The sequence below is a fragment of the Phyllostomus discolor genome, chromosome 8, assembly GCF_004126475.2.
Source record: "Phyllostomus discolor isolate MPI-MPIP mPhyDis1 chromosome 8, mPhyDis1.pri.v3, whole genome shotgun sequence".
Lineage (NCBI taxonomy): Eukaryota > Metazoa > Chordata > Mammalia > Chiroptera > Phyllostomidae > Phyllostomus > Phyllostomus discolor.
The window spans coordinates 61,011,397-61,035,079 of NC_040910.2; the positions used below are offsets into that span (position 1 = coordinate 61,011,397).

The 23,683-nt window shown below is 60.8% G+C and overlaps 1 protein-coding gene across 7 annotated transcripts in view; it reads left to right on the forward strand.

The window, feature by feature from the left end:
- Positions 1–23,683, forward strand: part of RAI1 (retinoic acid induced 1) — a 108,304-nt gene that overhangs the window by 82,141 nt on the left and 2,480 nt on the right. For 4 of the 7 annotated variants that reach the window (XM_036032854.1, XM_028534215.2, XM_028534216.2 and 1 more), the window contains 2 exons: positions 11,197–16,735; positions 19,911–20,004. In XM_036032854.1, coding sequence (XP_035888747.1) covers positions 11,213–16,735; positions 19,911–20,004 — 5,617 coding nt within the window. In that variant the 5' untranslated portion in view covers positions 11,197–11,212. Of the gene's footprint in view, positions 1–818; positions 2,835–3,286; positions 6,196–11,196; positions 16,736–19,910 lie in introns of those variants that run through there. The other 3 variants (XM_036032855.1, XM_036032856.1, XM_036032857.1) reach the window with 3 other exon arrangements.

Consider the following 23,683-nt stretch of genomic DNA (forward strand, 5'->3'; position numbering starts at 1 on the left):
ACATGAAGCTTAGAGAGGTTAAGTGAATTGGTCATGGCCACACAGCAGAGAGTATGGCAAACTGGGATTTCAATCCAGAGCTGTGTGGCATCAGGGTCCTAGGCATTTACAGTCAGGGTGCAGTGGGGGCAGATGATGCCTCCCCTCACCCTAAAGGCTTACAACGACCAGCCACCTGTGAGTCCACACAATGGACAGGACTGGCTGTGGTGAATCTGGCATCTCTCTGCAGCCCTCATCATCACCCCTCCCCACCCCTGCCAGGAGGCCAGCCACTCTCCACACCAGCACCTCAGAAGCAGCCAGGAGGGAGTGTCTTGCAACTTTCCAAAACAAGTCCACTCTGGAGGCAGGCCGAGTTATCTGCACACATCTGGAGGAGGCTCTCTGCCCCAGATGCTGAGTGGCTGAGTGACTGGAAGCATGAGGGGAGGAGCCTCTAGAAGGTTTGGTGCAGTTGGAGGTGGGCTTGGGAAGAGCAAACGGCCTTTAGCTGGGAATGCAAAAAACCACTGCACAGAATGCTAGCAGAAAGTCTCCTGTTCACCCTGGAAGGAAAACAGTGCTGCTTAAGACGGCCAGATGCTGGGCTCAGACAGCGTGTCCTTGCCTCATTTTCACTCCAAAGCACCTCCACCTTTTACCGCTCTGAGGAAAATCAGCCAGAATGAGGCAGCAGCCGAAAACCAAAAGCAAATATTTTCCGTTTTGAGGAAAAGCTCCCAGGCTGCCTCTGGAACAGTAGCTAGTGGTTCGTTTTCCCCAAAGGTTAGTGCTTCTGGTCAGTCCCTCAGACCCAGGATAGCTGGGAGCCTTTCAAGCCATGCCCAGAGATGGAAGCTCCTTCCCCACACAGGGGTGCAGCGGAACCAGGAGAGGGTGGTCCTGGCTATCCATGGTTGGCGTCCTCCCCCACTGAGCCCAGTCTTGAGATGCAGACCCCTAGCAAAATAGTAGCCGTCTGTAGGTCTGTGTTGGGAGAAAGAGCCTGTATTATCGACTCAAAGCCGCTGGCCCTAAATGAATTTGTAATTTATTCATCAAAATAGCCACGCACATTTGAAATGTGGTGGTACCTGTCTGTGTGAGATTTACGTTTGGGCTACATGTGAAAAGTGAGCCCGGTGTGGACTGGAGGCCTCACTAAGGTGGCTGCAGCTCAGCGCCCTCACCTGGGAACCCTCCCTGGTGGGTGCTGTCAGTGTGACTCCTCCCTCCCTCCACCTCCCCACCACACCAACTGCCTGCTCTTCAGTTTTCCTCTCACAAAAACCAGTGTTCTTAAAGTTTCACAGGAACAAACCAAAACCTCTTTGTCATCTCTGTGTCTCACGCCCTCCAGCCCCAGGGCACCTCCCTGATGCCCAGCTGCTGGAAAGCAGAATAAGCTGGAGGCCCCAACCCCAGGGCCTAGATGGCCCGTTGCTGCTCTCTCCTGTTTCCAAACCTGTGAAACAAGAGGCAACATCACCTCCTAGAAGGGTAGTTTGAGGGTTAGAGGTAAAATCCATCAAGGCACCTGGAGGATGTTGCTGCTCCTCTTTCGCCCATTCCAAAAGTCTGAAGGCCACTGAGAACTTTCTAGATCTGAGGGAGGCCCCAAGCCCTATGTCTGGGCTGGCTGTGGGATGGAGCCTTCAGAACCCTGCCAGGCCCTGCACAGGTACTAAGGGGACCCACTTCCCCCCTTCTTGCCTTCAGGGCAAGGGGGCCCAGCAGCTGGCTCCAGGGCGAGTCAGGCAAGCCCAGTGCGACTGCTCTCCTCATGTCTGTCCTACCCCCAACCCACCAGGCTTCTTACCTCTGCTGATTCAGGTCGGAAGCCTTGGGGAGGGGGCCTCTCCCAACCCATAGCCGGGCTGGGGAAGGAAGTGTGGCTCAGGTTCCCAAGCAGATTGTGTTCTTTCCTGCCACTAACCCGGGCGGCTCCTTGTTGCTGGAATGCCTCTTTCCTTCCTTCGCAGCCCACACTTCCTCCCGTTTTCCCCTGTTTTGCGGTGGGTATCTCTGACCCCCGACCTCATTCCGGAGGGAGGTGCTCAGGGGCCCAAAGCTCTGAGCCTCCACGACTGGGCACATCAGAGTCTGGAAAATGTCAAGTGACTGATTCAGCCAAAGCCTACAAGGGTTTTCTGCTTCCCCCTCCAAGGGGGAGGACAGGCTGGGGTTTGGGTGGGTGGCCTCTAGTGAGCCGGTTAATGGTAGTGGACATGAACTTCCTGCTGTCTCCTTTTCCCGGGGGAAGGGGGCGGGGCCTGAGCTCTGGGGCCCCGAAGGGTAAAGGGGCTGGGAGGGAGAAGCGAAGGTGGGCCTAGAAGAAAGGGTTAGGGGGAGGCCCCGAGGTGCGCCGAGGCTCGGGCACGGGCCGAGTTAGCCTTGAAGTTGTTGGTGTGGTGGTCTGCTGCTGTTTAAATGCTGTTTGTTTGAAGCAGCTTTGGGAGGAGACTGGAGGTGGGGGAGGCAGCGCTGCGCTTGGCGGCGCCGCCCGAGGGTCCTTGCGGTAGAAGCTCCAGCTTCGTCAGTGACTGAGGAAGGGTGGGCGTTGTAGAGAGAAGGCCGAAAAAGCAGAGGGGTGCTCAATGTCCAGGGCCGGCAGCCCCCTGTGTGCAGAGCGAGAGCCAGAGCCACCCTCGCAGCCGCGCCGCGAGTGGGGAGGCGAGGGGACCACAGCGCTCTTCTCCCCGCCCCCACCCCACCCGGTTCCAATATTTTGCAGAAAGGCACGCGGCTCCTAATCGGTCTTTTCCGGGCTGAGATTTAGCCGCGCGATGCCCGCGCAGGGGCGGGGGCCGCGGGCCGGGGGAGGTGCTCAGAGACCGGAGCCGCCGAGCGAGGTGAGGAACCTGCGGCCTCGGCTGCTGGGGCGGGCGGGCGGGCGCACAAACGGGAGAGGCAGATATGGAAGGGGGGGACAGATTAAAAATAATCTCGGGCTGGGAAGCTCGCGCGCGCGCGCTCTCGCCTCGTTCTGTGCCAGAGGACTCCAGGGGAGGTGGCGTTGGGGAGGGCAGAGCGGGATTCCCCCTCCTCTGCGGGGCGGGGTGCCGGTCTGCGTGCCGCGGCGGCACGTGTGCTGGGCCGCGCGCCCAAAGCCCCCCGCACTCGACTGAGGGTGCCCCCTTTCCAGGACCGGGCGCAGCTTGCAGCGGCCTCCGCCTGCAGCCTCGCGCAGTTGGAGGGAAAAACGCAGTTATTTATTATTTACAAGCGTTAATAGGTTTGAGGCACTGGGGGTGGGGGCCAAGGCGCCGCGGGGACCAAGGCGTTAGGGGAAAGGGCAGGGAGGGAGGGGCTGCAGCACTGGCCGCAAGAGCTCAGCCTGCGCCTCGGACCTGCGTTTGGGGCGCACTTTCGCTCGGCTCCACACCGCCGGGAGATGGGGCGGTGCGGGGGAAGTGCTGCGGACCTTAGGTTTTGCTTCTCGGCTTCTGCCCTCTGCGTCCTCGCCCTTCCCAGGAAGTGAGGAGGGGGCTAGGGCTACACGCCCAGCCCTGCGCGCCCCTCGCGGCCGCCGCCGCGTCCCCGGTGCAGCCCGGGCCTCATTTATCATCATCTTTGGTCAAGTGGAGTGTGCAAGGAACAGCTGCTTCACTCGGCTGGCTTCCGAGGGCGGCTACAGCGGGAATCAGGGAGATGAATGACGGCGGCCGGGGCGGGGGGGGGGGGGGGGGCAGGCGGTGCAGCCACTCGGGGTCACATGTGGCACAGGCTGGAGGGAGGCGCGGAGCGTCCGGCGCCTCCGCTCGGCTGCGAGTGCAGCGCCCCCTTTCTCTCTCTGCGCCTCCAATTACCTTGGACCGCGGGCGGGGGCGCCCCAGGAGGCAGGCGGGCGGGCTGCTGGCGGAGCCGAGGTCGCCATGACCTTGCTGGGGTCAGCGGGTTGGGCTGCGGCGGAGGCGGTGCGGCGTCTTTGGTGGCGCTTTCCGGATTGGAGCAGAGGCTGGGAAACCGGGAGGGGCGGGCGGGGGTGTGACGGAGGAACACAAATAGAAGGTGAAATTTTACCTGCCCCCGAGGGAGTCCTGCGGATATTCTCCCGGCAGCAGCAGGCGCTCTGCCTTTGTCTTACACGGCTGAAACATCTGTTGCCGAGGGGCGGCGAGGCCGCAAACAACCCCGACACGCTCTGCGCGGCTTCCCCATCCCCAGCCTGGCCCTTGCCGGGCTTCGAGGCTCGCGGCGCCGCGTTAACCCTGCTCGCGTCGGGTGCACGCCCGGGTTCCCCGCACGCGGCAGAGGTTCGGTGTGGGCTCCCGGCCCCAGAGTGGGCCTTCCGTGGGGCCCAGGGGCCTGTCCCCGCCTTCCAAGGGGTCCGCGATATCGATCTGGGCGGGAGGGCAGCCGCGGAAAGGGTTAATGGCCTAGTCGCAGACCCTAAATCGTCAGACCCGGGCTGCTCCGTTTCAATTACTCTAAGTAGAGAATGAATGCGCAATTAACGAAGTCGGCTTGCCCACTGGAAAGCCATCCCGGTTCCACAGCAAGCGCAAGGCTCCACCAGCCGACTGGGACGGAGCGATTCCCCCCGCCCCCTTTCTCGCTCCTTTTTCCAACCTCCCCCTTCTCTCTCCTTAATAATAAAATTATACCAAGCAGTTTGCGGTGTGGCAGGCGGCCAGGAAAGCGTTTTTTTAAATGCCGCTGTCTCACAATTAGGCAGCAAGAGGATTTGACACGCTGTGGCGGCCTGACAGGCGGCTTCCTCCCCTGGGGGCTGGGGGGAGGGGGCGACGCCAATTCCGCCAGTTCCCCGGCTGCCCGGGGTGGATCTGGGCACGAAGGTCTGGTGGGCTGTGTGCCTCCCAGGCTGTCAGGATGCTGCAGAGACGGGGTGTCAAAGGCAGTGAAGCAGGGGTGCTTCCCACCTCGGCTGGGGGTGGGGAGGCCTTTCCCTGACTCCTCTGGGAAGCTGGAGTGTCCAGAAGAGGACCGCACCACCCCCGTTTTTGGCTTCCAGCCCGGAAATCTTTTTCTGTAGAGGGGTCTTAGCCCTGCTGGACCTCCTGGACAAGTGTTGTTGTCATCTTCCCTGCAAAATGAGGGAGAGGTTTGACTTAGAATATGCTCTGCAGACGGTGGACGCTCTCCCTTCCTCAGATCATTAAGTCCCCCTTCCGGCTGCCCCTGACTCCCGACTCCCTCTCCCCACTCCCACAGCCTCCTGGGTGTCTGTCTGCCCCTGGAGGGCAGAGATCTACATGCCTTTTCCTCTGGCTCCTCAGCACCCCACCTCTAGCAGACTGTAAACAGCAGAAATGGACTTGACAAGTGAGTGGGTGCAGGCATGGGCGGGACTGCGGCCCAGGGGGCTGTGGAGGGCAGGGCGGAAGTTGGTCTTTCTGTCCCATCCCGCTCCAGGCCTGCCATCACCAGCCCTCTCTGGGCAGCATCCTTTAGAGCCTCGGTGAGGGTTAAGTCATGTGCCCAACCAGGAGCTGACCCCCTTACTCATCCCATCTGCCCATCCACCCAGGCGGTGGACTGTATTTATTTAATAGACACCTACTTGGGTCAATTTCTGGGTTTACAGCTTAGAATCTGAGCGATGAAGCCCTGCTCTCATCAGACCACATTCTGGTGAAGGAGGCATGTGTCAAACTGGCTATTATACATTAATTATGCAGTTACTGCTGCGATGAGTGCCACCATGGAGTCTTGCAGGGACCTAGCTAGGTGGTAGGCAGTAGGGCCTCATCCAAGGGCCTCTGTGGACCTTCGGGCCTCCCAGCCTTGGCAGCTCCACCACCTCTCTGCACCTCCTTCGCAAGGCTGCTGGGTTCCTCCCTCCCAAAGGGCCACAGGCGTCAGGGCAGCCCTGCTTACCCCACCCCCAGCCTGCAGTGCTCACCCTGAGGCTCTGGATGTCCTTGCCCCTCTCCGTCCTTGTCCTCAAGTGCCTGCACTAGAGGTGTCCAAATTTCCTGCCCCAGCACAGTCCTGCCTTTGCCCAGGAAAGCTCTACCTGTGTCAGTTAGCTCAGCATGGGACACCTGAGAGCTGGTGATCAAATGCAGCTGCCCACAGGTGGCTTCTCTTGAACTCTGGAATGTCAAACTTTTTACTTGCTTGGTAACATGTTTTTAATTGGGAGATTTCCCTTTGTATGAAACCCTGATTTCTGACTTTTTAAAGGAAAAAAAAATTAAGCGCTAGCACTCTGGGCCCTCATTCCCATAAGGCAGCAATTCACTGGAGGTAAGTGGTGTTCCCCCTCATTGTACTTGTGACCAGGACCCCCAGTTTGCCTCCATTCTTGCCTATGTACTTCACTCAGATGCATTGCCTGCCAGGCTGGTGGGAGAGCATTCTTTGTTGGTTGAGTGAGGGGCTGTGGGCACAAGCTCCTGCCCCCACCCAAGTGTGCTCCATACCGCCTCCCGGCTGCTGGCTCAGGATATTTTCATAGGGTTAACATTTTACACATTATGCAATACATAATTTATTGTTATGGGAAATGAGGATATAGCTGTGAACAAAACAGGCAAAAAGAAAAAAATCCCTGCTCTCATGGAACTTTTGCTACAATAAGGAGAGACCAAAGGCAGCCAGCTAGCCACATGGCTAATTACAAGGAGATAAGTGCTTTGGAGAAGCAAAGGGAGAGAGTGCAAGGTATACCATTTCAAACACTGGTCTGGAAAGGCTGCCTGAGAAGGCAACCTTAGCAAAGCCTGTGAGCAGGGCCTTGTAGATACCTGAGACTAGTATTCCAACAGAGGAAACAGCAGGTACAAAGGCCCTGAGGCTCGAGGACGTCAAAGTGCTTGCACAAGGCCATGTCAGCGGCCAGACATGCCCTAGGAGGGGCGTGGTGAACCCCTGGGTGGTTCTCCCATGCAGGCATGGGTTGGCATGAATGAGGAGGGTGCATATCAAGCGTGTTGCTCACAAGGGTGGGGGCTGCCTTTTCTCTGGGATTCCTTAGGCCCCAGGATGGCCCTCCCTCTGCCCCTGGCCTGAAGATCCTGCCTGTCCCAAAGGCCTGTGGGCACTGGGCTGCTTGTCTTGTGGGCTTTTCTTGGAAGGTCCACCCTTTCCCTCGTTCAAGCCAGACCTTCAGGATTCAGAATAGACCTCACAGGACACCAGTCAATCTGGCCAACAGTTTATCACTTCAGCGACGTCTCCTATTCAGTGCTCATCACCTGCAGCAGATGGGGATGCCCGAAGTGGTGCCACCTCAGTGCCTCCTCGGACACCCCCATGTGCCACCCCCTGCTTCCTGACTCAGGTGGCTTTCTCCTTCCTGTTCTCAGGCCTTCAATGGGGTGGGTTTAGAATTATCCCTCCGCCAGCTACAAACCAGGAAGCAGGGGGGCAGAAAGCTCCTGTCTCCGTTTCTGCCCCACCCTGTTCCCCCTCCCTTCTCCTCTCCCTCTTCCTTCTCTCCATTTCTCTTCCTGGCTCTCCCTTCTCTGTCACCCCCCACCCATACACACACACATACACACACACACACTCCGTGTTTCAGGAAAATCTCCCTGCCACAGTCTCCTGGCTGGCCCTGCAGCATCCCCTCTGTGGGAGGCTGCAGCAGTCTGGCTCCCACTCCGCATTTCCCTGTGGAGGTGGGTGGGCAGGGACCTCTCTCTGAGGCAGCCATGGTGACTGCAGGTGGCCTGTAAGCACCACTGCCCATGAGTGGACCTCCCTCAGGTGGGTCTGGTTCCTGAGTAAAGTGGGCCTGACTAGCTGCCAGGGCCCTTGAGGTTGCAGAAGGGACCTGGGAAACAGGAGGTGCCAGCAGCACCCCGTTGCCATGCCCTCTTGCTGTCATGCTTCAGGATATTTCCTCTGCAAGAATTCTTGTGTGGGTCACAGGCAGTGGGCATCCATGTGTGGTCTGGAGCACAGCTCCTACTTTAGACATTCCGTAGAAAGATCCCCTGTGTGTGGACTCCCACTAGGTCTCTTTCCTCTCAGCACCGCCCTTTCTCTAGGAAAACAGGCATTCAGGAAGTGCACCAGCGTCAAGTAGGTGCTCACAGCTGAGGGTGCCCCCTTCACTCCATTGCCCTCTGGGGAGGGCAGAGGGCCGAGTCTGTGCCTGGAAGGACTGCTGGGCCCTGGCAGACTGTAGTGGGGGTGGGATCTCTTCACACCTCCTCTCTCCTGCCCTGCTAGCCCATGACCATGGGACTGGTGGGGGAGGGGGGGAGCAATGAGACCACAGCTGCGCCAAGGGAACTCCTGAGGCCTGGATGCAGGGCCACCCAAACCAGAACCAGCCTCCAGTATGTGTGCCCCCCTGGCCTGCTTCCTTGGCCACTGGCCCAAGGGAAGGCCAGTTTCCAGGAGCTGTCATAGGGAGTGCAAGACCGGCTTCTCTTCCTCCCTTCCCTCCTACTTCCTTCCTCCTTCCCAGTTGCACAAGCCTTGCAGAGAGATAAGTCCTTGACCAAGTGCCTGGGAGAAGAGGCAGGCGGGGAGCTGGGCTGGACAAGAAGGAGCCCTGTGAGGAGGTCCGTGCCCTCCCCTGACCACCACTCCTCCCTCCAGCCGAATCCACAGAGGTCAGATCCTCTGTGTCTGCCCTGCTCTGCCCCTCCTCTCGTCCCCCAAGTTCAAAGGTCACCATTTTTCTGCCAGAGGGGCCACTTTCTGTCCCCCCTGTCCTGATGCTTCCCACTCTACCGCCTCTGCCTCCCTCTTTCCTTCTCCTTTCCTAGTGTTCTTGAAAAGTAATCATAATCATAATAACAACAACAGAGCCCACGGCAGCTCAAGAAGATGTGGAGCCCCACCTCTGGGCAGAGCTGGTTGTCTCCCAGGCCTTCCCTTGGTGTCCTGCCTTTGTCCTGGCACCCATGCCCCTGCCCTTGCCTGGGGTTGGAGCTCTGTGTTGGGGGTGAGCATTTTTGGCTGCATCCTCCACCAGGCACTGGGCTTTTCGTATTTTAATTGAACTGTCTTTTCTTAGAGATAGATGCTTTCACCACATCCAGCTGCTCGTGTGCATTGGGAAACCCGCCTGCAATACAGCTCGACGAAATTAAAAGACGCAGCAGCTGGACCGATTAAAGCTGGGGGAGGGGTGGGACACTGGTCATAGCACTTTCCTTTTTAAATATCGTTTCTGGGTGGTGCATTTTGGAGAATGTGAAAAGAATAAAAGCTGTAGAAATGTTAATGATATCCACAGGACACTCAGCAGGAAATGAGAGCGATCTGGGACTAATAAAAGCTGAAATATAATTTGTGCAGATATACAAGGCACAGCCTTCAGAGCAGGCCTGGGTTTGCGAATTCTGGGCTCATAAACACAACATGGGAGGTGGGGGAGGGCAGAGCTCCTCCGGTGGTGCCTCTGCCTGGCGCAGAGGTGGCTTCCACCTGCTGGCCCATATGTGGGCCAAGTGGGGAGGCACCCTTCTCTGCCAGAGGCAGGGCAGGAGGCGTGGGGCTGTCCACCTGGCAGGGGACCTCCAGGCCAGAATCGAAGGCTGCCCCACCTCCCCTGGGCTGGGTGTGTGGTAGCAGGCCCCTCCCGAAGTGTTTTATCCTAGCATCCAGAGATGGGATTGAAGTGGGTCAGAAGGGCAGGCACGGTTCTCAGTGCTGGGTGTGCCTGAAATGAGTCTGGGGAGAGGCAGGGGGAAGTGGGCTTTGCCGCCTGTGGGCAGGAGCTTGCCCTGTGGGAGACTGGTCCCCTCTGGGCAGAGCACTGCCTCTGCCCCTGCATCAGGGCTGGCTGCCTGCCACGGGCCAGTGCAGTGGGGCTTCTGGGGGCATCTGGCTGCCCAGGGCCTGCCCTGCTCAGCCAGCTGGAGTCCCTCCTCTGTTCCCCTCCCGGTCAGTCCTCAACACTGAATGAGAAAGCTGCTAGGTAGGACTCCTGTGACAAGGAGGGGTGATTGAGCTGGGCCTTTTGGGGGCAGTGCCCCCCCCCCACCCTGCTCCAATTGCTCTCTGTCTCTTTCCCCTTCCCAGTTCAATCTGGCCTCTCCTATAACCCTGGAATCTTGCGGCCCGAGGCAGGCTGCCCCTTCCTCTTTCCGTGCTGGAAATGGGAACTGGGAAGTCCCCTGTGCTCTCCTGGGGCCCTGGGATGGGCAGGCCTAGCTGAGTCATGGTCTTCCTGTCGCCCTTCCCCCACTCCAACCCCAACCCTGGCTGTGGGTAAATCCTGAGCCCCCTGGCACTGCCCATCCAGGAGCACCCTTGCTCCTCCCTCCAAGGAGGGTCTTCTGGGGCGACCAGGCCCCCGGCCAATTGAGGGAACCTATAGCCTGCACGCAGAAGACCGGCCATTTTTGTGAAACGGGTTGTTCTGCCTTGAAGGGCAACTCACCCCCAAGGTCATTTCCTGACCTCGAGTCCTGCTTCAGGTCTCACTGGGGCCCCAGCCCTAAAATTATAAACAGATGGGCTCTGGGCCTGGTGTGACCTGGCCCTGACCCTGTGGAGGCCAACCCGGCCTGCTAGCAGGGCCAGGCTACTTCACACATGGAGGAGCTGTGGTTCTGTCCCCAATAAGCATGTACTCTCTCACCCTGGGCCACTTAACCTGTCTACACACCTATGGTATCAAACATAGGAAGCCTGCTGCTGTCCTGCATTCCTGGGAGTCAGAGAAGGGGCTGTTTAATGCCTACAGTGGCTCAGAGGCCCCCGGCTGAGGTCCGCTGGAAGGTGCAGACAGGCTCCAGATGGCCCAACAGTGACAGAAGAGGTGTGCGCACATGGGAGCGTGAGGCAGGCCTTGGGAGCAGCTTCTCCAGGCCAGGGGCAGAGCTTCCGGGCCCCTGGCTTGGCTGGATCATGCTTGAACACTGCCAAGCTGGGACCAGATTACAGGATCCAGCAGCCCCAGGGAACAGGGTGTCGGGAATCGCTCTGCTAAATGGCTGGGAGGGGTGGCACGGGGCAGAGCGGGGAGCTGGCTGGGGAGGGTGGGGCCGCATCTCCCTCCCACCCCTGCTCGGAGGGCAGCCACCCCCTGTGAGGCTTGGCTGCAGGTGGGGTCTGTGGGGACTGCCAGCACACATCCCTGCAACAGGCTGTCAGTATGTGCGCAGCTGTGGGGTAGGCTCAGGCACAGGGGGCACTGGGAAGGGCTGTGGGGGAGGGCAGGGTTGGGTGAGGGGTGGCAGGCAGGTTTGCTGAGGTGAAAGGAAATGGTCCATCTGAGCCGCTGTCCCTCTGACCCCTTCCCATCTCCCCCCGGCCCACCCCGCCTCCCTTTTCTTTTCACAGATAACCAGTCCAAGTCATGCAGTCTTTTCGAGAAAGGTGTGGTTTCCATGGCAAACAACAGAACTACCAGCAGACCTCACAAGAGACATCTCGCCTGGAGAATTACAGGCAGCCTAGCCAGGCCGGGCTGAGTTGTGACCGGCAGCGGCTGCTTGCCAAGGACTATTACAGCCCGCAGCCATACCCGGGCTACGAGGGTGGTGCAGGCACAGCTGCCGGCACCGCCCGCGGTGGCAAAGGCCTGCCCTCACAGCAGGTCCTGCCGGGGAGGCCGGCGTTCTCCAGCTACGGCGTCCAGGACAGCAGCCCTTACCCAGGCCGCTATGCAGGAGAGGAAAGCCTGCAGGCCTGGGGGACCCCCCAGCCACCACCACCCCAGCCACAGACCCTGCCAGGGGGGGTGGGCAAATATGATGAGAACTTGATGAAGAAGACAGCAGTGCCCCCGGGCAGGCAGTACCCAGAGCAGGGTGCCCAGTTGCCCTTTCGGACTCACCCCCTGCACACCCAGCCCCAGCCACCAGCGCCCCCGCAGCCCCTAGCCTACCCCAAGCTCCAGAGACAGAAGCTGCAGAATGACATCGCCTCGTCCCTGCCCTTTCCCCAGGGCAGCCCCTTTCCCCAGCAGTCGCAGTCCTTCCCCACCTCCTCCACCTACTCCTCCACCGGCCAGGGTGGTGGGCAGGGGGCCCACTCCTACAAGAGTTGTACAGCGCCGTCTGCACAGCCCCACGACAGGCCACTGGCTGCCAGCGCCAGCCTGGCCTCAGGGCAAGGAGTCCAGAACCTTCATGCCTACCAGTCTGGCCGCCTCAGCTACAACCAGCAGAAGCAGCAGCAGCAAACCCTTCAGAGCCGACACCACGCCCAGGAAACCCTCCACTACCAAAACCTGGCCAAGTACCAACACTACGGCCCGCAAGGCCCGGGTTACTGCCAGCCAGACGCGGCCGTCAGGACTCCGGAGCAGTACTACCAGACCTTCAGCCCCAGCTCCAGCCACTCGCCCGCGCGCTCCCTGGGCCGCTCTCCTTCCTACAGCTCCACCCCATCACCACTGATGCCGAACCTGGAGAACTTTCCCTACAGCCAGCAGCCACTCAGCACAGGAGCCTTCCCCGCAGGCATCACAGACCACAGCCACTTCATGCCCCTGCTTAACCCCTCCCCGACAGACGCCGCCAGCTCTGTGGACACACAGGCCAGCAACTGCAAGCCACTGCAGAAGGACAAGCTCCCCGAGAGCCTGCTGTCAGACCTCAGCTTGCAGAGCCTCACCGCGCTGACCTCACAGGTGGAGAACATCTCCAACACGGTCCAGCAGCTGCTGCTTTCCAAGGCCACCATGCCCCAGAAGAAGAGTGTGAAGACCCTGGTGTCCAGGACACCGGAGCAGCACAAAAGCCAGCACTGCAGCCCCGATGGCAGCGGCTACTCCGCCGAGCAGGCAGGTACACCGCTGTCAGAGCCACCAAGCGGCACGCCGCAGTCCAGCCATGCCGAGCCACCTGAGGCTGACTACCTGAGCGGCTCTGAGGACCCTCTGGAGCGCGGCTTCCTCTACTGCACCCAGGCCCGAGGCAGCCCCGCCAGGGCCAGCAGCAGCTCGAAAGCCAAGCCCGAGTCCGTGTCTACCTGTTCCGTGACCTCCCCTGATGACATGTCCACCAAGTCTGATGACTCCTTCCAGAGCCTTCACAGCAGCTTGCCGCTCGACAACTTCTCCAAGTTTGTGTCCAATGAGCAGGACTGCCCGAGGCTGCTGCTCAGCGCCCTGGCACAGGAGGACCTGGCCTCCGAGATCCTGGGCCTGCAGGAGGCCATCGGCGAGAAGGCCGACAAAGCTTGGGCCGAGGTCTCTGGCCTCTCCAAGGATGCCACCAAGCCACCCTTCACACTGGAGAACCATAGCACCTGCCTGGACTCCATAGCCAAGAATTCTTGGCCACGGCCAGGGGAACCTGAGGCCCTGCCTGAGCCCTTACAGCTGGACAAGGGCAGCAACACCAAGGACTTTAGCCCGGGGCTGTTTGAAGACCCCTCTGTGGGTTTTGTCACCCCAGACCCCAAGAAGACCACTGGTCCCCTCTCCTTTGGCGAGCGGCCCACCCTTGGGGCTGCTACCTCAGACCCCACCGCAGCCGCTTTTGACTGCTTCCCAGACACAGCCACTGCCAGCTCAGCAGACAGCGCCACCCCCTTTGCCTGGCCAGAGGAGAACCTGGGCGACGCTTGTCCCCGGTGGGGGCTGCACCCCAGCGAGCTTGCCAAGGGTCTGGAGCAGGGTTCGAAGGCCTCGGACAGCATCGGCAAGGAAGATGCCCACAAGGCCTCACCCTGCCTGGGTTTCCGGGAGGAGGAGCCCCCTGGGGAGCAGGCCGCCCTGCCCCAGGATGCCCAGCAGGAGGAGGCGGGTGGGGTGAAGGAGGAGGCAGGCGGGCTTCTGCAGTGCCCTGAGGTGGGTAAGGCCGAGGTATGGCTGGAGGATGGCAGGCACTGCTGCTCGGCTGCGGACTTTGGGGACCTGCCGCTGCTGCCGCCCACCGGCAGGAAGGAGGACCTGGAGGCAGAGGAGGAGTACTCCTCCCTGTGCGAGCTCCTGGGCAGCCCCAACCAGAGGCCTGGCCTTCGGGACCCGCTGTCCCCAAAGGCCCCGCTGATGTGTACCAAGGAGGAGGTAGAGGAGGCTCTGGACCCCAAAACTGGGTGGGGCTCCCCATGCCACCTCTCTGGAGAGTCGGTCATCTTGCTGGGCCCCACTGTGGGTGCCGAGTCGAAGGTCCAGAGCTGGTTTGAGTCCTCCTTGTCCCACATGAAGCCAGGGGAAGAAGGGCCCAGTGGGGCACTGGCTCCGGGGGATCCTGCCACCCTGGCCCCAGAGGCCTCCTTGGCCCAGAAGCCCAACAAGCCCGCTGTTCCTGAGGCACCCATTGCTAAGAAAGAGCCCGTGCCACGGGGCAAAAGCTTACGGAGCAGGCGGGTGCATCGGGGGCTTCCTGAGGCCGAGGACTCCCCGTGCAGGGCACCGGTTCTGCCCAAAGACCTCCTGCTGCCTGAATCCTGCACAGGGCCCCCCCAGGGACAGATGGAAGGGGCCGGGGCCCCAGGCCGGGGGGCCTCGGAAGGGCTCCCCAGGATGTGTACCCGTTCCTTCACAGCCCTGAGTGAGCCCCGCACGCCTGGCCCTCCTGGACTGACAACCACCCCTGCCCCTCCGGACAAGCTAGGGGGCAGGCAGCGAGCCGCCTTCAAGTCTGGCAAGCGTGCAGGGAAGCCCTCCCCCAAGGCGGCGTCCAGCCCCAGCAACCCGGCTGCCCTGCCAGTGGCCTCTGACAGCAGCCCCATGGGCTCCAAGACCAAGGAGACAGACTCTCCCAGCCCCCCTGGCAGAGACCAGCGCTCCATGATCCTCCGGTCCCGTACCAGAACCCAGGAGGTCTTCCACTGCAAGCGGCGGCGACCCTCGGAAAGCCGGGTCCCCAACTGCCGGGCCACCAAGAAGCTCCTTGCCAACAACCACCTGCCTGCTACATTAAAGGTCTCCGGCAACGCCCAGAAGGAGGGCAGGGCTGGTCAGTGGGTGAGGGTCCCCAAGCCCAGCGCAGGCAGCAAGCTCTCTGATAGGCCCCTCCACGCGCTCAAAAGGAAGTCAGCCTTCATGGCACCGGTCCCCTCCAAGAAGCGGAACCTGGTCTTACGGAGCGGCAGCAGCAGTGCCAGTGGCAGCCGGGGGGACATGAAGGAGGAGCTAGCTGAGGGCTCCCCAGCCCTCTTCAAGAGGATGTCTTCTCCGAAGAAAGCCAAGCCCACCAAAGGCAATAGCGAGCCCACCTTGAAGCCCCCGCCCCCAGAGACACCTGACGCCTGTCTCAAGATGGCTTCACGGGCGGCCTGTCAGGGAGCCACGAAGACCAAGGTGCTGCCGCCCCGGAAGGGCCGGGGCCTGAAGCTGGAGGCCATTGTGCAGAAGATCACCTCACCCAGCCTGAAAAAGTTTGTGTGCAAAATGCCTGGGACCACTCCTGGGCACTCTCTGAGCCCACCCCTCTCTGAGAAGGACCGAGGGCCCAAGAGCACCAGGGGCAGCCCCGTGGGGGCAGAAGGTCCCTCAAGCATGGCTGCCGGCCAGAAGCTCCCGGCAGCTTCGGGGACCGACCCATTTTGCAGAAATATGGCCAACAGATCCTTAAAAGGCAAACTCATAAACAGTAAGAAATTGTCCTCGACTGACTATTTTAAAACTGAGGACTTGGTGTCCCCAGAGACCCTGCTGCCTGGGGGAACTGTCCTGGTGCAGAAGAAGAAAAGCCGGAAAGGCAGGGCTGCAGCCCTGGGACTCCCCAAAGGCCCCCCAGAGAAACAGCCCCATCTAGGCCCTATTCTGCTCTTGACTCCCCGAGACAGGACCAACAGCATGCAGGGGGCCAGTGAGGACAGCTCTGGTGGGGGAAGCAAGAAGCCAAAGATGGAGGGGCTGGGCTTGGCCCCCCAGCCCCCCGACGGCCGGTCCTGCCAGCCCCAGATGAGGGCGCAGAAGCAGCCAGGCCATGCCAACTACAGCAGCTACTCCAAGCGGAAGCGCCTCTCACGGGGCCGGGCCAAGAATGCCACCTCCTCACCCTGCAAGGGGCGCGCCAAGCGGCGGCGGCAGCAGCAGGTGCTGCCCCTGGATCCTGCAGAGCCTGAAATCCGCCTCAAGTACATTTCCTCATGCAAGCGGCTACGGGCAGACAGCCGCACCCCAGCCTTCTCGCCCTTTGTGCGGGTCGAGAAGCGAGACGCGTTCACCACTGTATGCACTGTTGTCAACTCTCCTGGGGAGGAGCCCAAGCCCCACAGAAAACCTTCCTCATCTGCCTCTTCTTCCTCATCCTCCTCCTCCCTGGACACAGCTGGGGCCTCCCTGGCCACGCTTCCTGGAGGCTCTTCTGTCCTGCAGCCTCGGCCCTCTCTGCCCCTCTCCTCCACCATGCACCTGGGGCCCGTGGTTTCCAAGGCCCTGAGTACCTCTTGCCTTGTTTGCTGCCTCTGCCAAAACCCAGCCAACTTCAAGGACCTCGGGGACCTCTGCGGGCCCTACTACCCTGAACACTGCCTCCCCAAAAAGAAGCCAAAACTCAAGGAGAAGGTGCGGCCCGAAAGCACCTGCGAGGAGGACTCACTGCCCCTCGAGAGAACACTCAAGGGTCTTGAGTGCGCAGCTGCTGCTGCCGCCACCGCCACCGGAAAGGCCCCCCGGCCTGACAGCTCAGCTGACCTGGCCAAGCAGGGCTCACTACGCACCAGTGCCCGCGGCCTATCCCGGCGGCTGCAGAGTTGCTACTGCTGTGATGGTCGAGGGGACGTCAGTGAGGAGGTGGCCCCAGCTGCTGACAAGACCCGCAAGCACGAGTGCAACAAGGAGGCAACAGCAGAGCCTGGCGGGGACACCCAGGAGCACTGGGTGCATGAGGCCTGCGCCGTGTGGACGGGCGGGGTCTACCTGGTGGCCGGGAAGCTCTTTGGGCTACAGGAGGCCATGAAGGTGGCCTTGGACATGGTAAGAGGCCAGCTCAGGGGGGCGGGGAGTTCAAGCTTCACAGGCCAGGCAGGCAGACAGCCAGGGAGGCCCTGCCACCCCAGCACTTTGCTTTGAGCCAAACAGGCCCACAATGAGGAATTTGCATCTGAGGGGCTTGGGGCGCTGGCAGTATAGCCCAGGCCGAGGCAAGACTCACCCAGGCCCATCCCATACTTCCCACCTCAGCCCCTGATGCCTTCCCAGCCTCACCGCATGCTCCGCTGGCCCCTTCCAGCCCCAGAGCCTCCCAGGCTCCCCACCTCAGGTAACCAGCCAAGAGGCTGGGATCCCACAGGTGGACGGACTTCCCAGAACGGAACGTCAGGGTGGCCCACCACAGGAGGCTGCCCCAGCTTGAGTGCCTGTGAGATGGAGCTGGGGACTGAGGGGACAAGCCCCTCAGACAACAGGAGGTCAGACTGTGTCCCCTCTGCTGGACGGCCCCTGGGCCGCACAGCTCCCCTCAGGCAGGGTGGCCCTGGGACCACTTGTCAACAGTCCTGAGATGCTGCTCGAGGGCCTTCAGGTGCCGAGGTCTGCGAGCAGGAATGCAGCCTGGGTCTGGAGCCCAGCGCCGCCCTCCCTCACTGCTCGGCTCTGGTCAGGGACGCGGCCTCTCTGCACTCCCATTTCCCCATATCAGTTCCCAGCTCGGAGGGCCCCTGAGGGTTGAGTTAAAGGCCATGCTGGGCCTGTCTGAGTGCTGTTGACATTGCTGGGCTAGAACTAGTGACCGCAGCAGGAGCCACATCATCACCACCCACGGTGTCCCTCCCACTGGGGTTACCACGGGGCTCTCACTCCTCACACGCCCCTCCTAGGGGTACAGGGACACTCAGACAGAGGCCTGGCAGCAGTCAGCAGGAGGCACCTGGGACAGGGCAGTGGGGGTCAGAGTGTTCTCTCCCTGAGGCTCGTGCTTCTCCCCCCCCACCCAACACACACTCAGCCGTGGTCCAGTAGGGTGCCGTACTCACACTGGGCGGCACTGCCTGGCCCCACAGCCCACCTACCAGCTCCTTTGCCACACCGCTCCCCCACCCTATCCCTATCCCCTGACTAGCCCCCATGCTCACTCTGGGCTGGGCTGCGGGTCCACGTGGTGGTCTGCCCTCCCCAAGGGCAGCTGAGGCCCCAGCCGCCACCCCACCAGGCGTGCCAACGCTCGCCTTACTTCTGCTCTCCAGAGGAACAGAGCTGGGGTCCCCAGGGACACCCTTCTTCTGCATCCCCTCCTGGGAATCCCACACACAATCTGTCCCTGAGCCTTGTCACGCCCACCCCTGGGACCTCAGTTTCCTAGTCTGCCCAGAGTCTAGACCTCGTCCAGAGCTCCCGTGGGCCTATCTCCCTCCGGTGAGGCCAGGCCCCGGATGCTGAGGAGCCGGGTGCTGGCTGGTGTCAGGAGGCCCCATTTGGGCCCCTCTGCCAGCCTGGGCCCCTTTGGCAGGTCCGCGGGCCACAAGCCCCTCTCAGTGCAGGTGCTGAGGTCAGAAGGCCCCAGAGCTTCTGTCTGTCTGTCCGTCTGTTTCTCCACATTTAAAACGTCCCACGAGGCTTGTTGGGAGGCCTCAGTGCAGGTCTCAGACACCTGAGGGCTGCTTGTGGGCTGCACATGGGCCTCATCTGTAGTCCCGCTCCCACTCCTTCTCCCCTGTTCGGGATAGGAATTGGAGGAAGCGCTGGGCCCCAGAGCCCCAGAGTGTTTCAGCCCTGATCAGAAGGAAACTGCCTGTTCAGAGGCACCATGTGAAAAGCTGGTGTTCCCGAATGTACCCCAGCCTCCTACCCTGACCTCTCCTGCTCTCGGCTCTGTACAGAGGGAACATCCCCAGGCGTTCCTGGGGCTGGGCCTGTGAAGGGTGGGAGGAGACTTCCTCCCATCCCTGCCTGTCTCCCAGCTGCTGGGGTGGGGCCTCCCTCAGTCCTGGGGCCTGAAATGGAGCCCACCCCACCCCGGGCTGCAGGTGACAGTGTGTTCCAGCCCTCGCTCCAGCCTAGCTGCTGGCAAGTCCCTCAGCTTCTATGTGCTCTTGCTGGTAACCAGCTAAAAGAACAGCAATGCTATTGGCAGAAGGTAGTCATGAGGAGGCAGCTCCCAAATATACCTGCCACACCCTGAGCTCTAGGTATTCATTCCAGGGGCTCAGCATCTGGGCCCGGGCCTGCCACCTTCCCTGCTTCCTCTTGGCCGGCGCTCCCTCACCCTACAGGCAGTGGTCTGCAGGACTTGGGGCCCAACCTGTCCCTTCCCAGAGCCCAGGCTTTGTTTCCCACTCAGTGGCCTTCCTAGCCTCTCCCTGTCCTAGCCACTTCTCCCTCCAGGTGGCTTGGGCAGGCGTGGGGTGGGTCCCAAGCTCAGCAGACACATTTTTAAAACCCAGAGGGAGCCAGTCACCATGCTGGACAGCGTAAGGTTCATATTGACCCGCATCTGTGGGCTGGCTGTGTCATCTCCCCCCAGGTCCTGGGAAGGGGGAATGGCTCATCTGAGGGTGTTCCATCTCTTCCAAGTTTGGCGCTTGTTCTGCTGCCGGGAAGGGCAGGAAACGATGCTTCGTACCCTCGCTCCTGCCTGAAGTGGAGGTCTCAGTTCCACTGTAAAGTGGGTTCATGAAGTTACCTGCTGCAAGGGCCGCCTGGTGGCGTCCGTGGGCGAGGACACGCCCTCCGCATTCTGCATGCAGAAGCCCAGCCAGGGCCAGCGGGTAGCCGTGGCCGTCGGGGTGGCCGGCACCAGCAGTTCTTGTCATCTGCTGGGCACACGACTGCTCATTTAATATTCACGGCCACCCCGAGGGGGACACTGTCTCACTGGGCGGCTGAGGCGCGGAGTCTGAGCGGCTGGCTGAGGTCTCGCAGGGCCGCGTGGCAGAGCCAGGACTCCAGCCCAGGTCTGCGGGAGGCCAAGGCCACAGGTTCATCCACAAAGAGTCCTTCCCCCCTTGCCCAAAGGGCCCCGCACTGAGGCAACAGCTCAGGGGTCGCCACAGAATCAACCCCGTGGGCATGTACACCCCATGCTAAGCCTCCTGGCCGATTTTCAGGGACCGTTGTGTGGGAAGGGGGCAGGGACCGTGTGGTGCCTCTGGAAAGCCCCCCTTGCCCAGCCCCTCAGTGGCAGTCTCACCTGTCTTTCCTCTTTCCTCGCCAGACTTGTTCCAGCTGCCAGGAAACCGGGGCCACCATCGGGTGCTCCCACAAAGGCTGCCTCCACACCTACCATTACCCGTGTGCCAGTGACGCAGGTAAGAGCCAGCCTTGGGGGACAGGGGACCCTGGACACAGCTGGTGGGACCCAGCCCCACAGGAATCCTCAGTTTCCCTCCTCTCCTGCCCCAGCAACCTTTCCCTGACCAGAACCTGCACTGGGCAGTGCTAGGGACAAGGAGATGGTCTGTCCCCAGCCACTGGCCTGAAGAGCGCCCAGAGGCACCGATTGCAAGGGCAGTCTGAGAAGGCTTCATAGTTGTCAAAGGCTTCAACCAAGGCTCAAAGACACCTTGTTTCATGTAAGGAAAGCCACTTTTATGATGGAGTTTTAGTCACCAATGAGGGCAGTATTTAAGGGGGTCTAAGGCCGCTTTGGCCTGGATTAAAACCCTGGTGGCATTCCTGACATGTGGACTTGGCAAGTTCATTGAGGTCTCTGTGCTCGGTTTCCCCGTCTATCAAATGGAGGTTACAATAATCTCTTCTTTCCCGAGCTGTTGGGAACAGCGAGTGAGATCACGAACACTGCCCAGCAAGGGCAGCCTCAGTCCTGTTTTGGGGGCAGCTGCATGACCTCTGTCCCCACCTCCCTGTGCCCCTTACCCCCTCTTCTCTGGCCTTCCAGAAGAGGGGGAGGTTATTGTGACCCTCCCTCGTGGAACACCCTCCCACCTCCTGGGGACCAGCTGCCATCCTCCCCACCTGAACGCGGGCTCTGTTCTAGGCAGAGGTGGCTCCGAGCCTGCCAGGCCACGCATAGAGTGGCAGCCTTTCTTTGGCAAGGGCTGAGGTGCTCACAGCCTGAGGGAGGAAGCTCGCTGGGGCAGGGACTGGGGCAGGGGTGTCGGCGGCTGCAGCCCTCCCCTCCAAGCAGAGCAGTGTGAGTCAGACTTTAATGTGGACTCTGCCACTCAACCAGACACATGACCTCACTGACAGTAATGGCTGCACAAGCCGCATCCCTTTGACAGTGACCCACGTCACAGCCACTCCATGCCAGGCCCAAGTCAGGCCTCTACACCTCTCTCTCCCCTGTGTCATTACGGACACGCTGCCTTGCCCGTGGCCACTGAGCGCGGCACCAGCAGAACAAGGGTGTGACTCCCTGTCTGCCTCGCTCCACATCCTGTGTTCTCTCTGCCACCCACTGCTGTCCAGCCCCTTGAGAGGCTCACATTTTGAGTGGAACAGACAGGAAAACCATGATCCTTGCCCAAAATTATGGAGGCTAGACAGGAGGAGAGGGCGTGTGCTATGGGAAAGATTTGTTCTGTCTGAGCTGGGAGGGAATCCAGGAGGACTTTCAAGAGGAGGCAGTATTTGAGCCATACTTGGAAAGGTCAGGGGAGGCAGGCAGCAGCTGGTTAGTGGTGGGATGTATATACTAGGCTTGGAGACACAGAAATTTCTTTCAAATGATGTCTTCCAAGGAGTTCAGTGAGAGGCGTCTCTGCAGAGCATGGGGACTGTGGCGCAAAGGGAACCCGCAGGCTGGGAAGATGAGACACTGGTGTGAACAGAGCTGTGTTTGAGCGAGAACTGGTGGATGACGCTTCAGGCATCCGAGCTAGAGAGGAAGGTGGCCAGGCTGGGGAGAACCTGCATCCCAGAGCCTCGTGGGCTGGGCAGAGAATGCACAGCTGCGGTGGGAGGGATGAGGGAGTGGTGGCCTCGAGCCTACCCCACCCCGCGAGAACAGGTCTGAGGTGGGGTGCCAATAGTGTGTTCACTACTGTTGCCAAGCTGCTGGCCCCCAGGCCCAGCTTCATGGCTAAACACCCACCCTTCTGTATTTCTCAGAAGGGCACGAGTCCGCAGGCACACTGTCTGTGGAGCTCACCCAGATGGCCGTGGTCAGCTGTGGGTCAGCGGAGGCAGCGCCATCTCATGGCCCAGCTGGTCCAGCTCCTGCCCACTCCCTGTGCTCTCTCATCCTCCAGCAGGCCTCTGCGTGGGACTGCATGGTCCCTCTCGCTGTGTCCTGCTGGCCAAAGCAAGGCCCGCGTCCAGCCCCGATTCATGAGGTGGCGAATGCACACCTGCTGGATGACAGGAGTGGCAGAGACACACTGCAAAGGATGGGGGCACAGGCAGAGGCTCGGGGCTGCTCCGCAGTCTGTCCGTCCACCACACACAGAGGCCTCCCTGCAGGCAGGTTGCACTGGAGGCAGCGGCGGCAGACACACCAGGGGAGCTGTCCTGCTGGGCTCAGGGCAGAGACTAATGGCCCTCAGCCCAAGGGGTCATCAAAGACCCCAAGGGGACAGTGTGGGGGGATTGGGCACCACCATTTAATACTTGGCAGAGGAGGTGGGGTGGAGCCCTGGGCACTGGAGAAACAGTAGTCAGAAAAGGTAGGAGAACAAGGGAGCCCGGCAGCCAGCGGGAAGGGGAGGGAAGACGGGGTTTCCGGCAGTAGGGAGGGCTGGCCGGGGCAGCCCTGGTCAGGCAGGAGGGGCTGGGAGTGGGAGGGAACTGAGGGAGCAGGCTGGGCAGTGTGAGTCCCAGGCCTCGGTCGGCACCGTCTACCTACTCCACCCCCAGGTCTGCCAGATGGGTTCTCTGGAGCGAGCATCTGGGTCAGCTCTCAGACCACAGGCTCCGGGCTGTCTGCTCTCTCCCTTTCCTCCTGTCCTGTCCCACTGCCCCTGCCCCTGTTCCACCTCATTAGAGAGTGCCACGTTGAAGCTAAGCAGTGATGTCCCAAAGGGCTGGCAGGGACAGGCACACACTACAGCTTCCTTTCCTCACTCAGGGCCCAGGGCCACCTTGTTAGCTGGGTCCCAGGTCCCCCTAGCACAGACACCAAGAGAGGGGCCAGGAACTGATGATTCGGCTCTTCCCAGGGGGTCCCCTCCCCACACCCTGTGTGGGTCCAGGAGGTTCACTGAGCAAACTGGTTTTGGAAGGGTAACCTCCTACCCTTTACTTCTGTCGACTTAAGCCCATGATTGTGGGGCCTGCAGCAGGGTGGTCTATGGGGGTGTGTGCTGAGGGGGGTGTCCTCTGTGTGCTGTGAGCGAGCCTGGGATTGTAGCCCAGTGCTCTTTGGGAAGTGCAAATTCAGTCCCAGAACTGTGTCTGGCTTGCCTGAGCTCAGGGAAGGGGAAAAACTGATGACCCACTCACTTCCAGTTGCTGGCCCTGAAGTGCAGAAACTCATGGGCAGTTTCAGGACTGAGGCCCCCAGCCTCTGGCAGGGGTGGGTGGAGAAAAAGGAGACCCCCTCAGAGAGGCCTAGAGCCCTCCAGCCCGGCTCTCAAGGCTGCAGATTTGCCCCTGCTGCCTCCCCGGCCCTGCCCACTAGCCACCACAGCTGGCCTCAGCATGGGCAAGAGAGCTCTCTTTGGTAAGCTTGGGCCTCTGGCTGTTTGTGGCTTTAGGGTTTGTTCTGAACCATGTCAGAAGAGGCTTGGGAGGGAAGGGAGTGGACCCAGGACTAGGCTCCCCAGGGGGTGGTGGGTGAGGGTTCCAGGGGGAAAAGCAAGGGTTTCCTTAAGTGCAACAGACAGGGAAGTGGGGACTCGCTGAGACATCAGTACACCCCTGGCCTGAGGTGGGCATCAAGGACAGGCTATGCTCAAACAACCTTCCTGTTTCCCCAGGGTGGGCAGTGCCCTGGGCCCTCAGACACCTGGGGGCATTTGCTTGGACCTGATATTTCCCTCATTTCCCTAGCCCCGCCCCACACTCAGGGTGCCTCCCCTCCCCGCC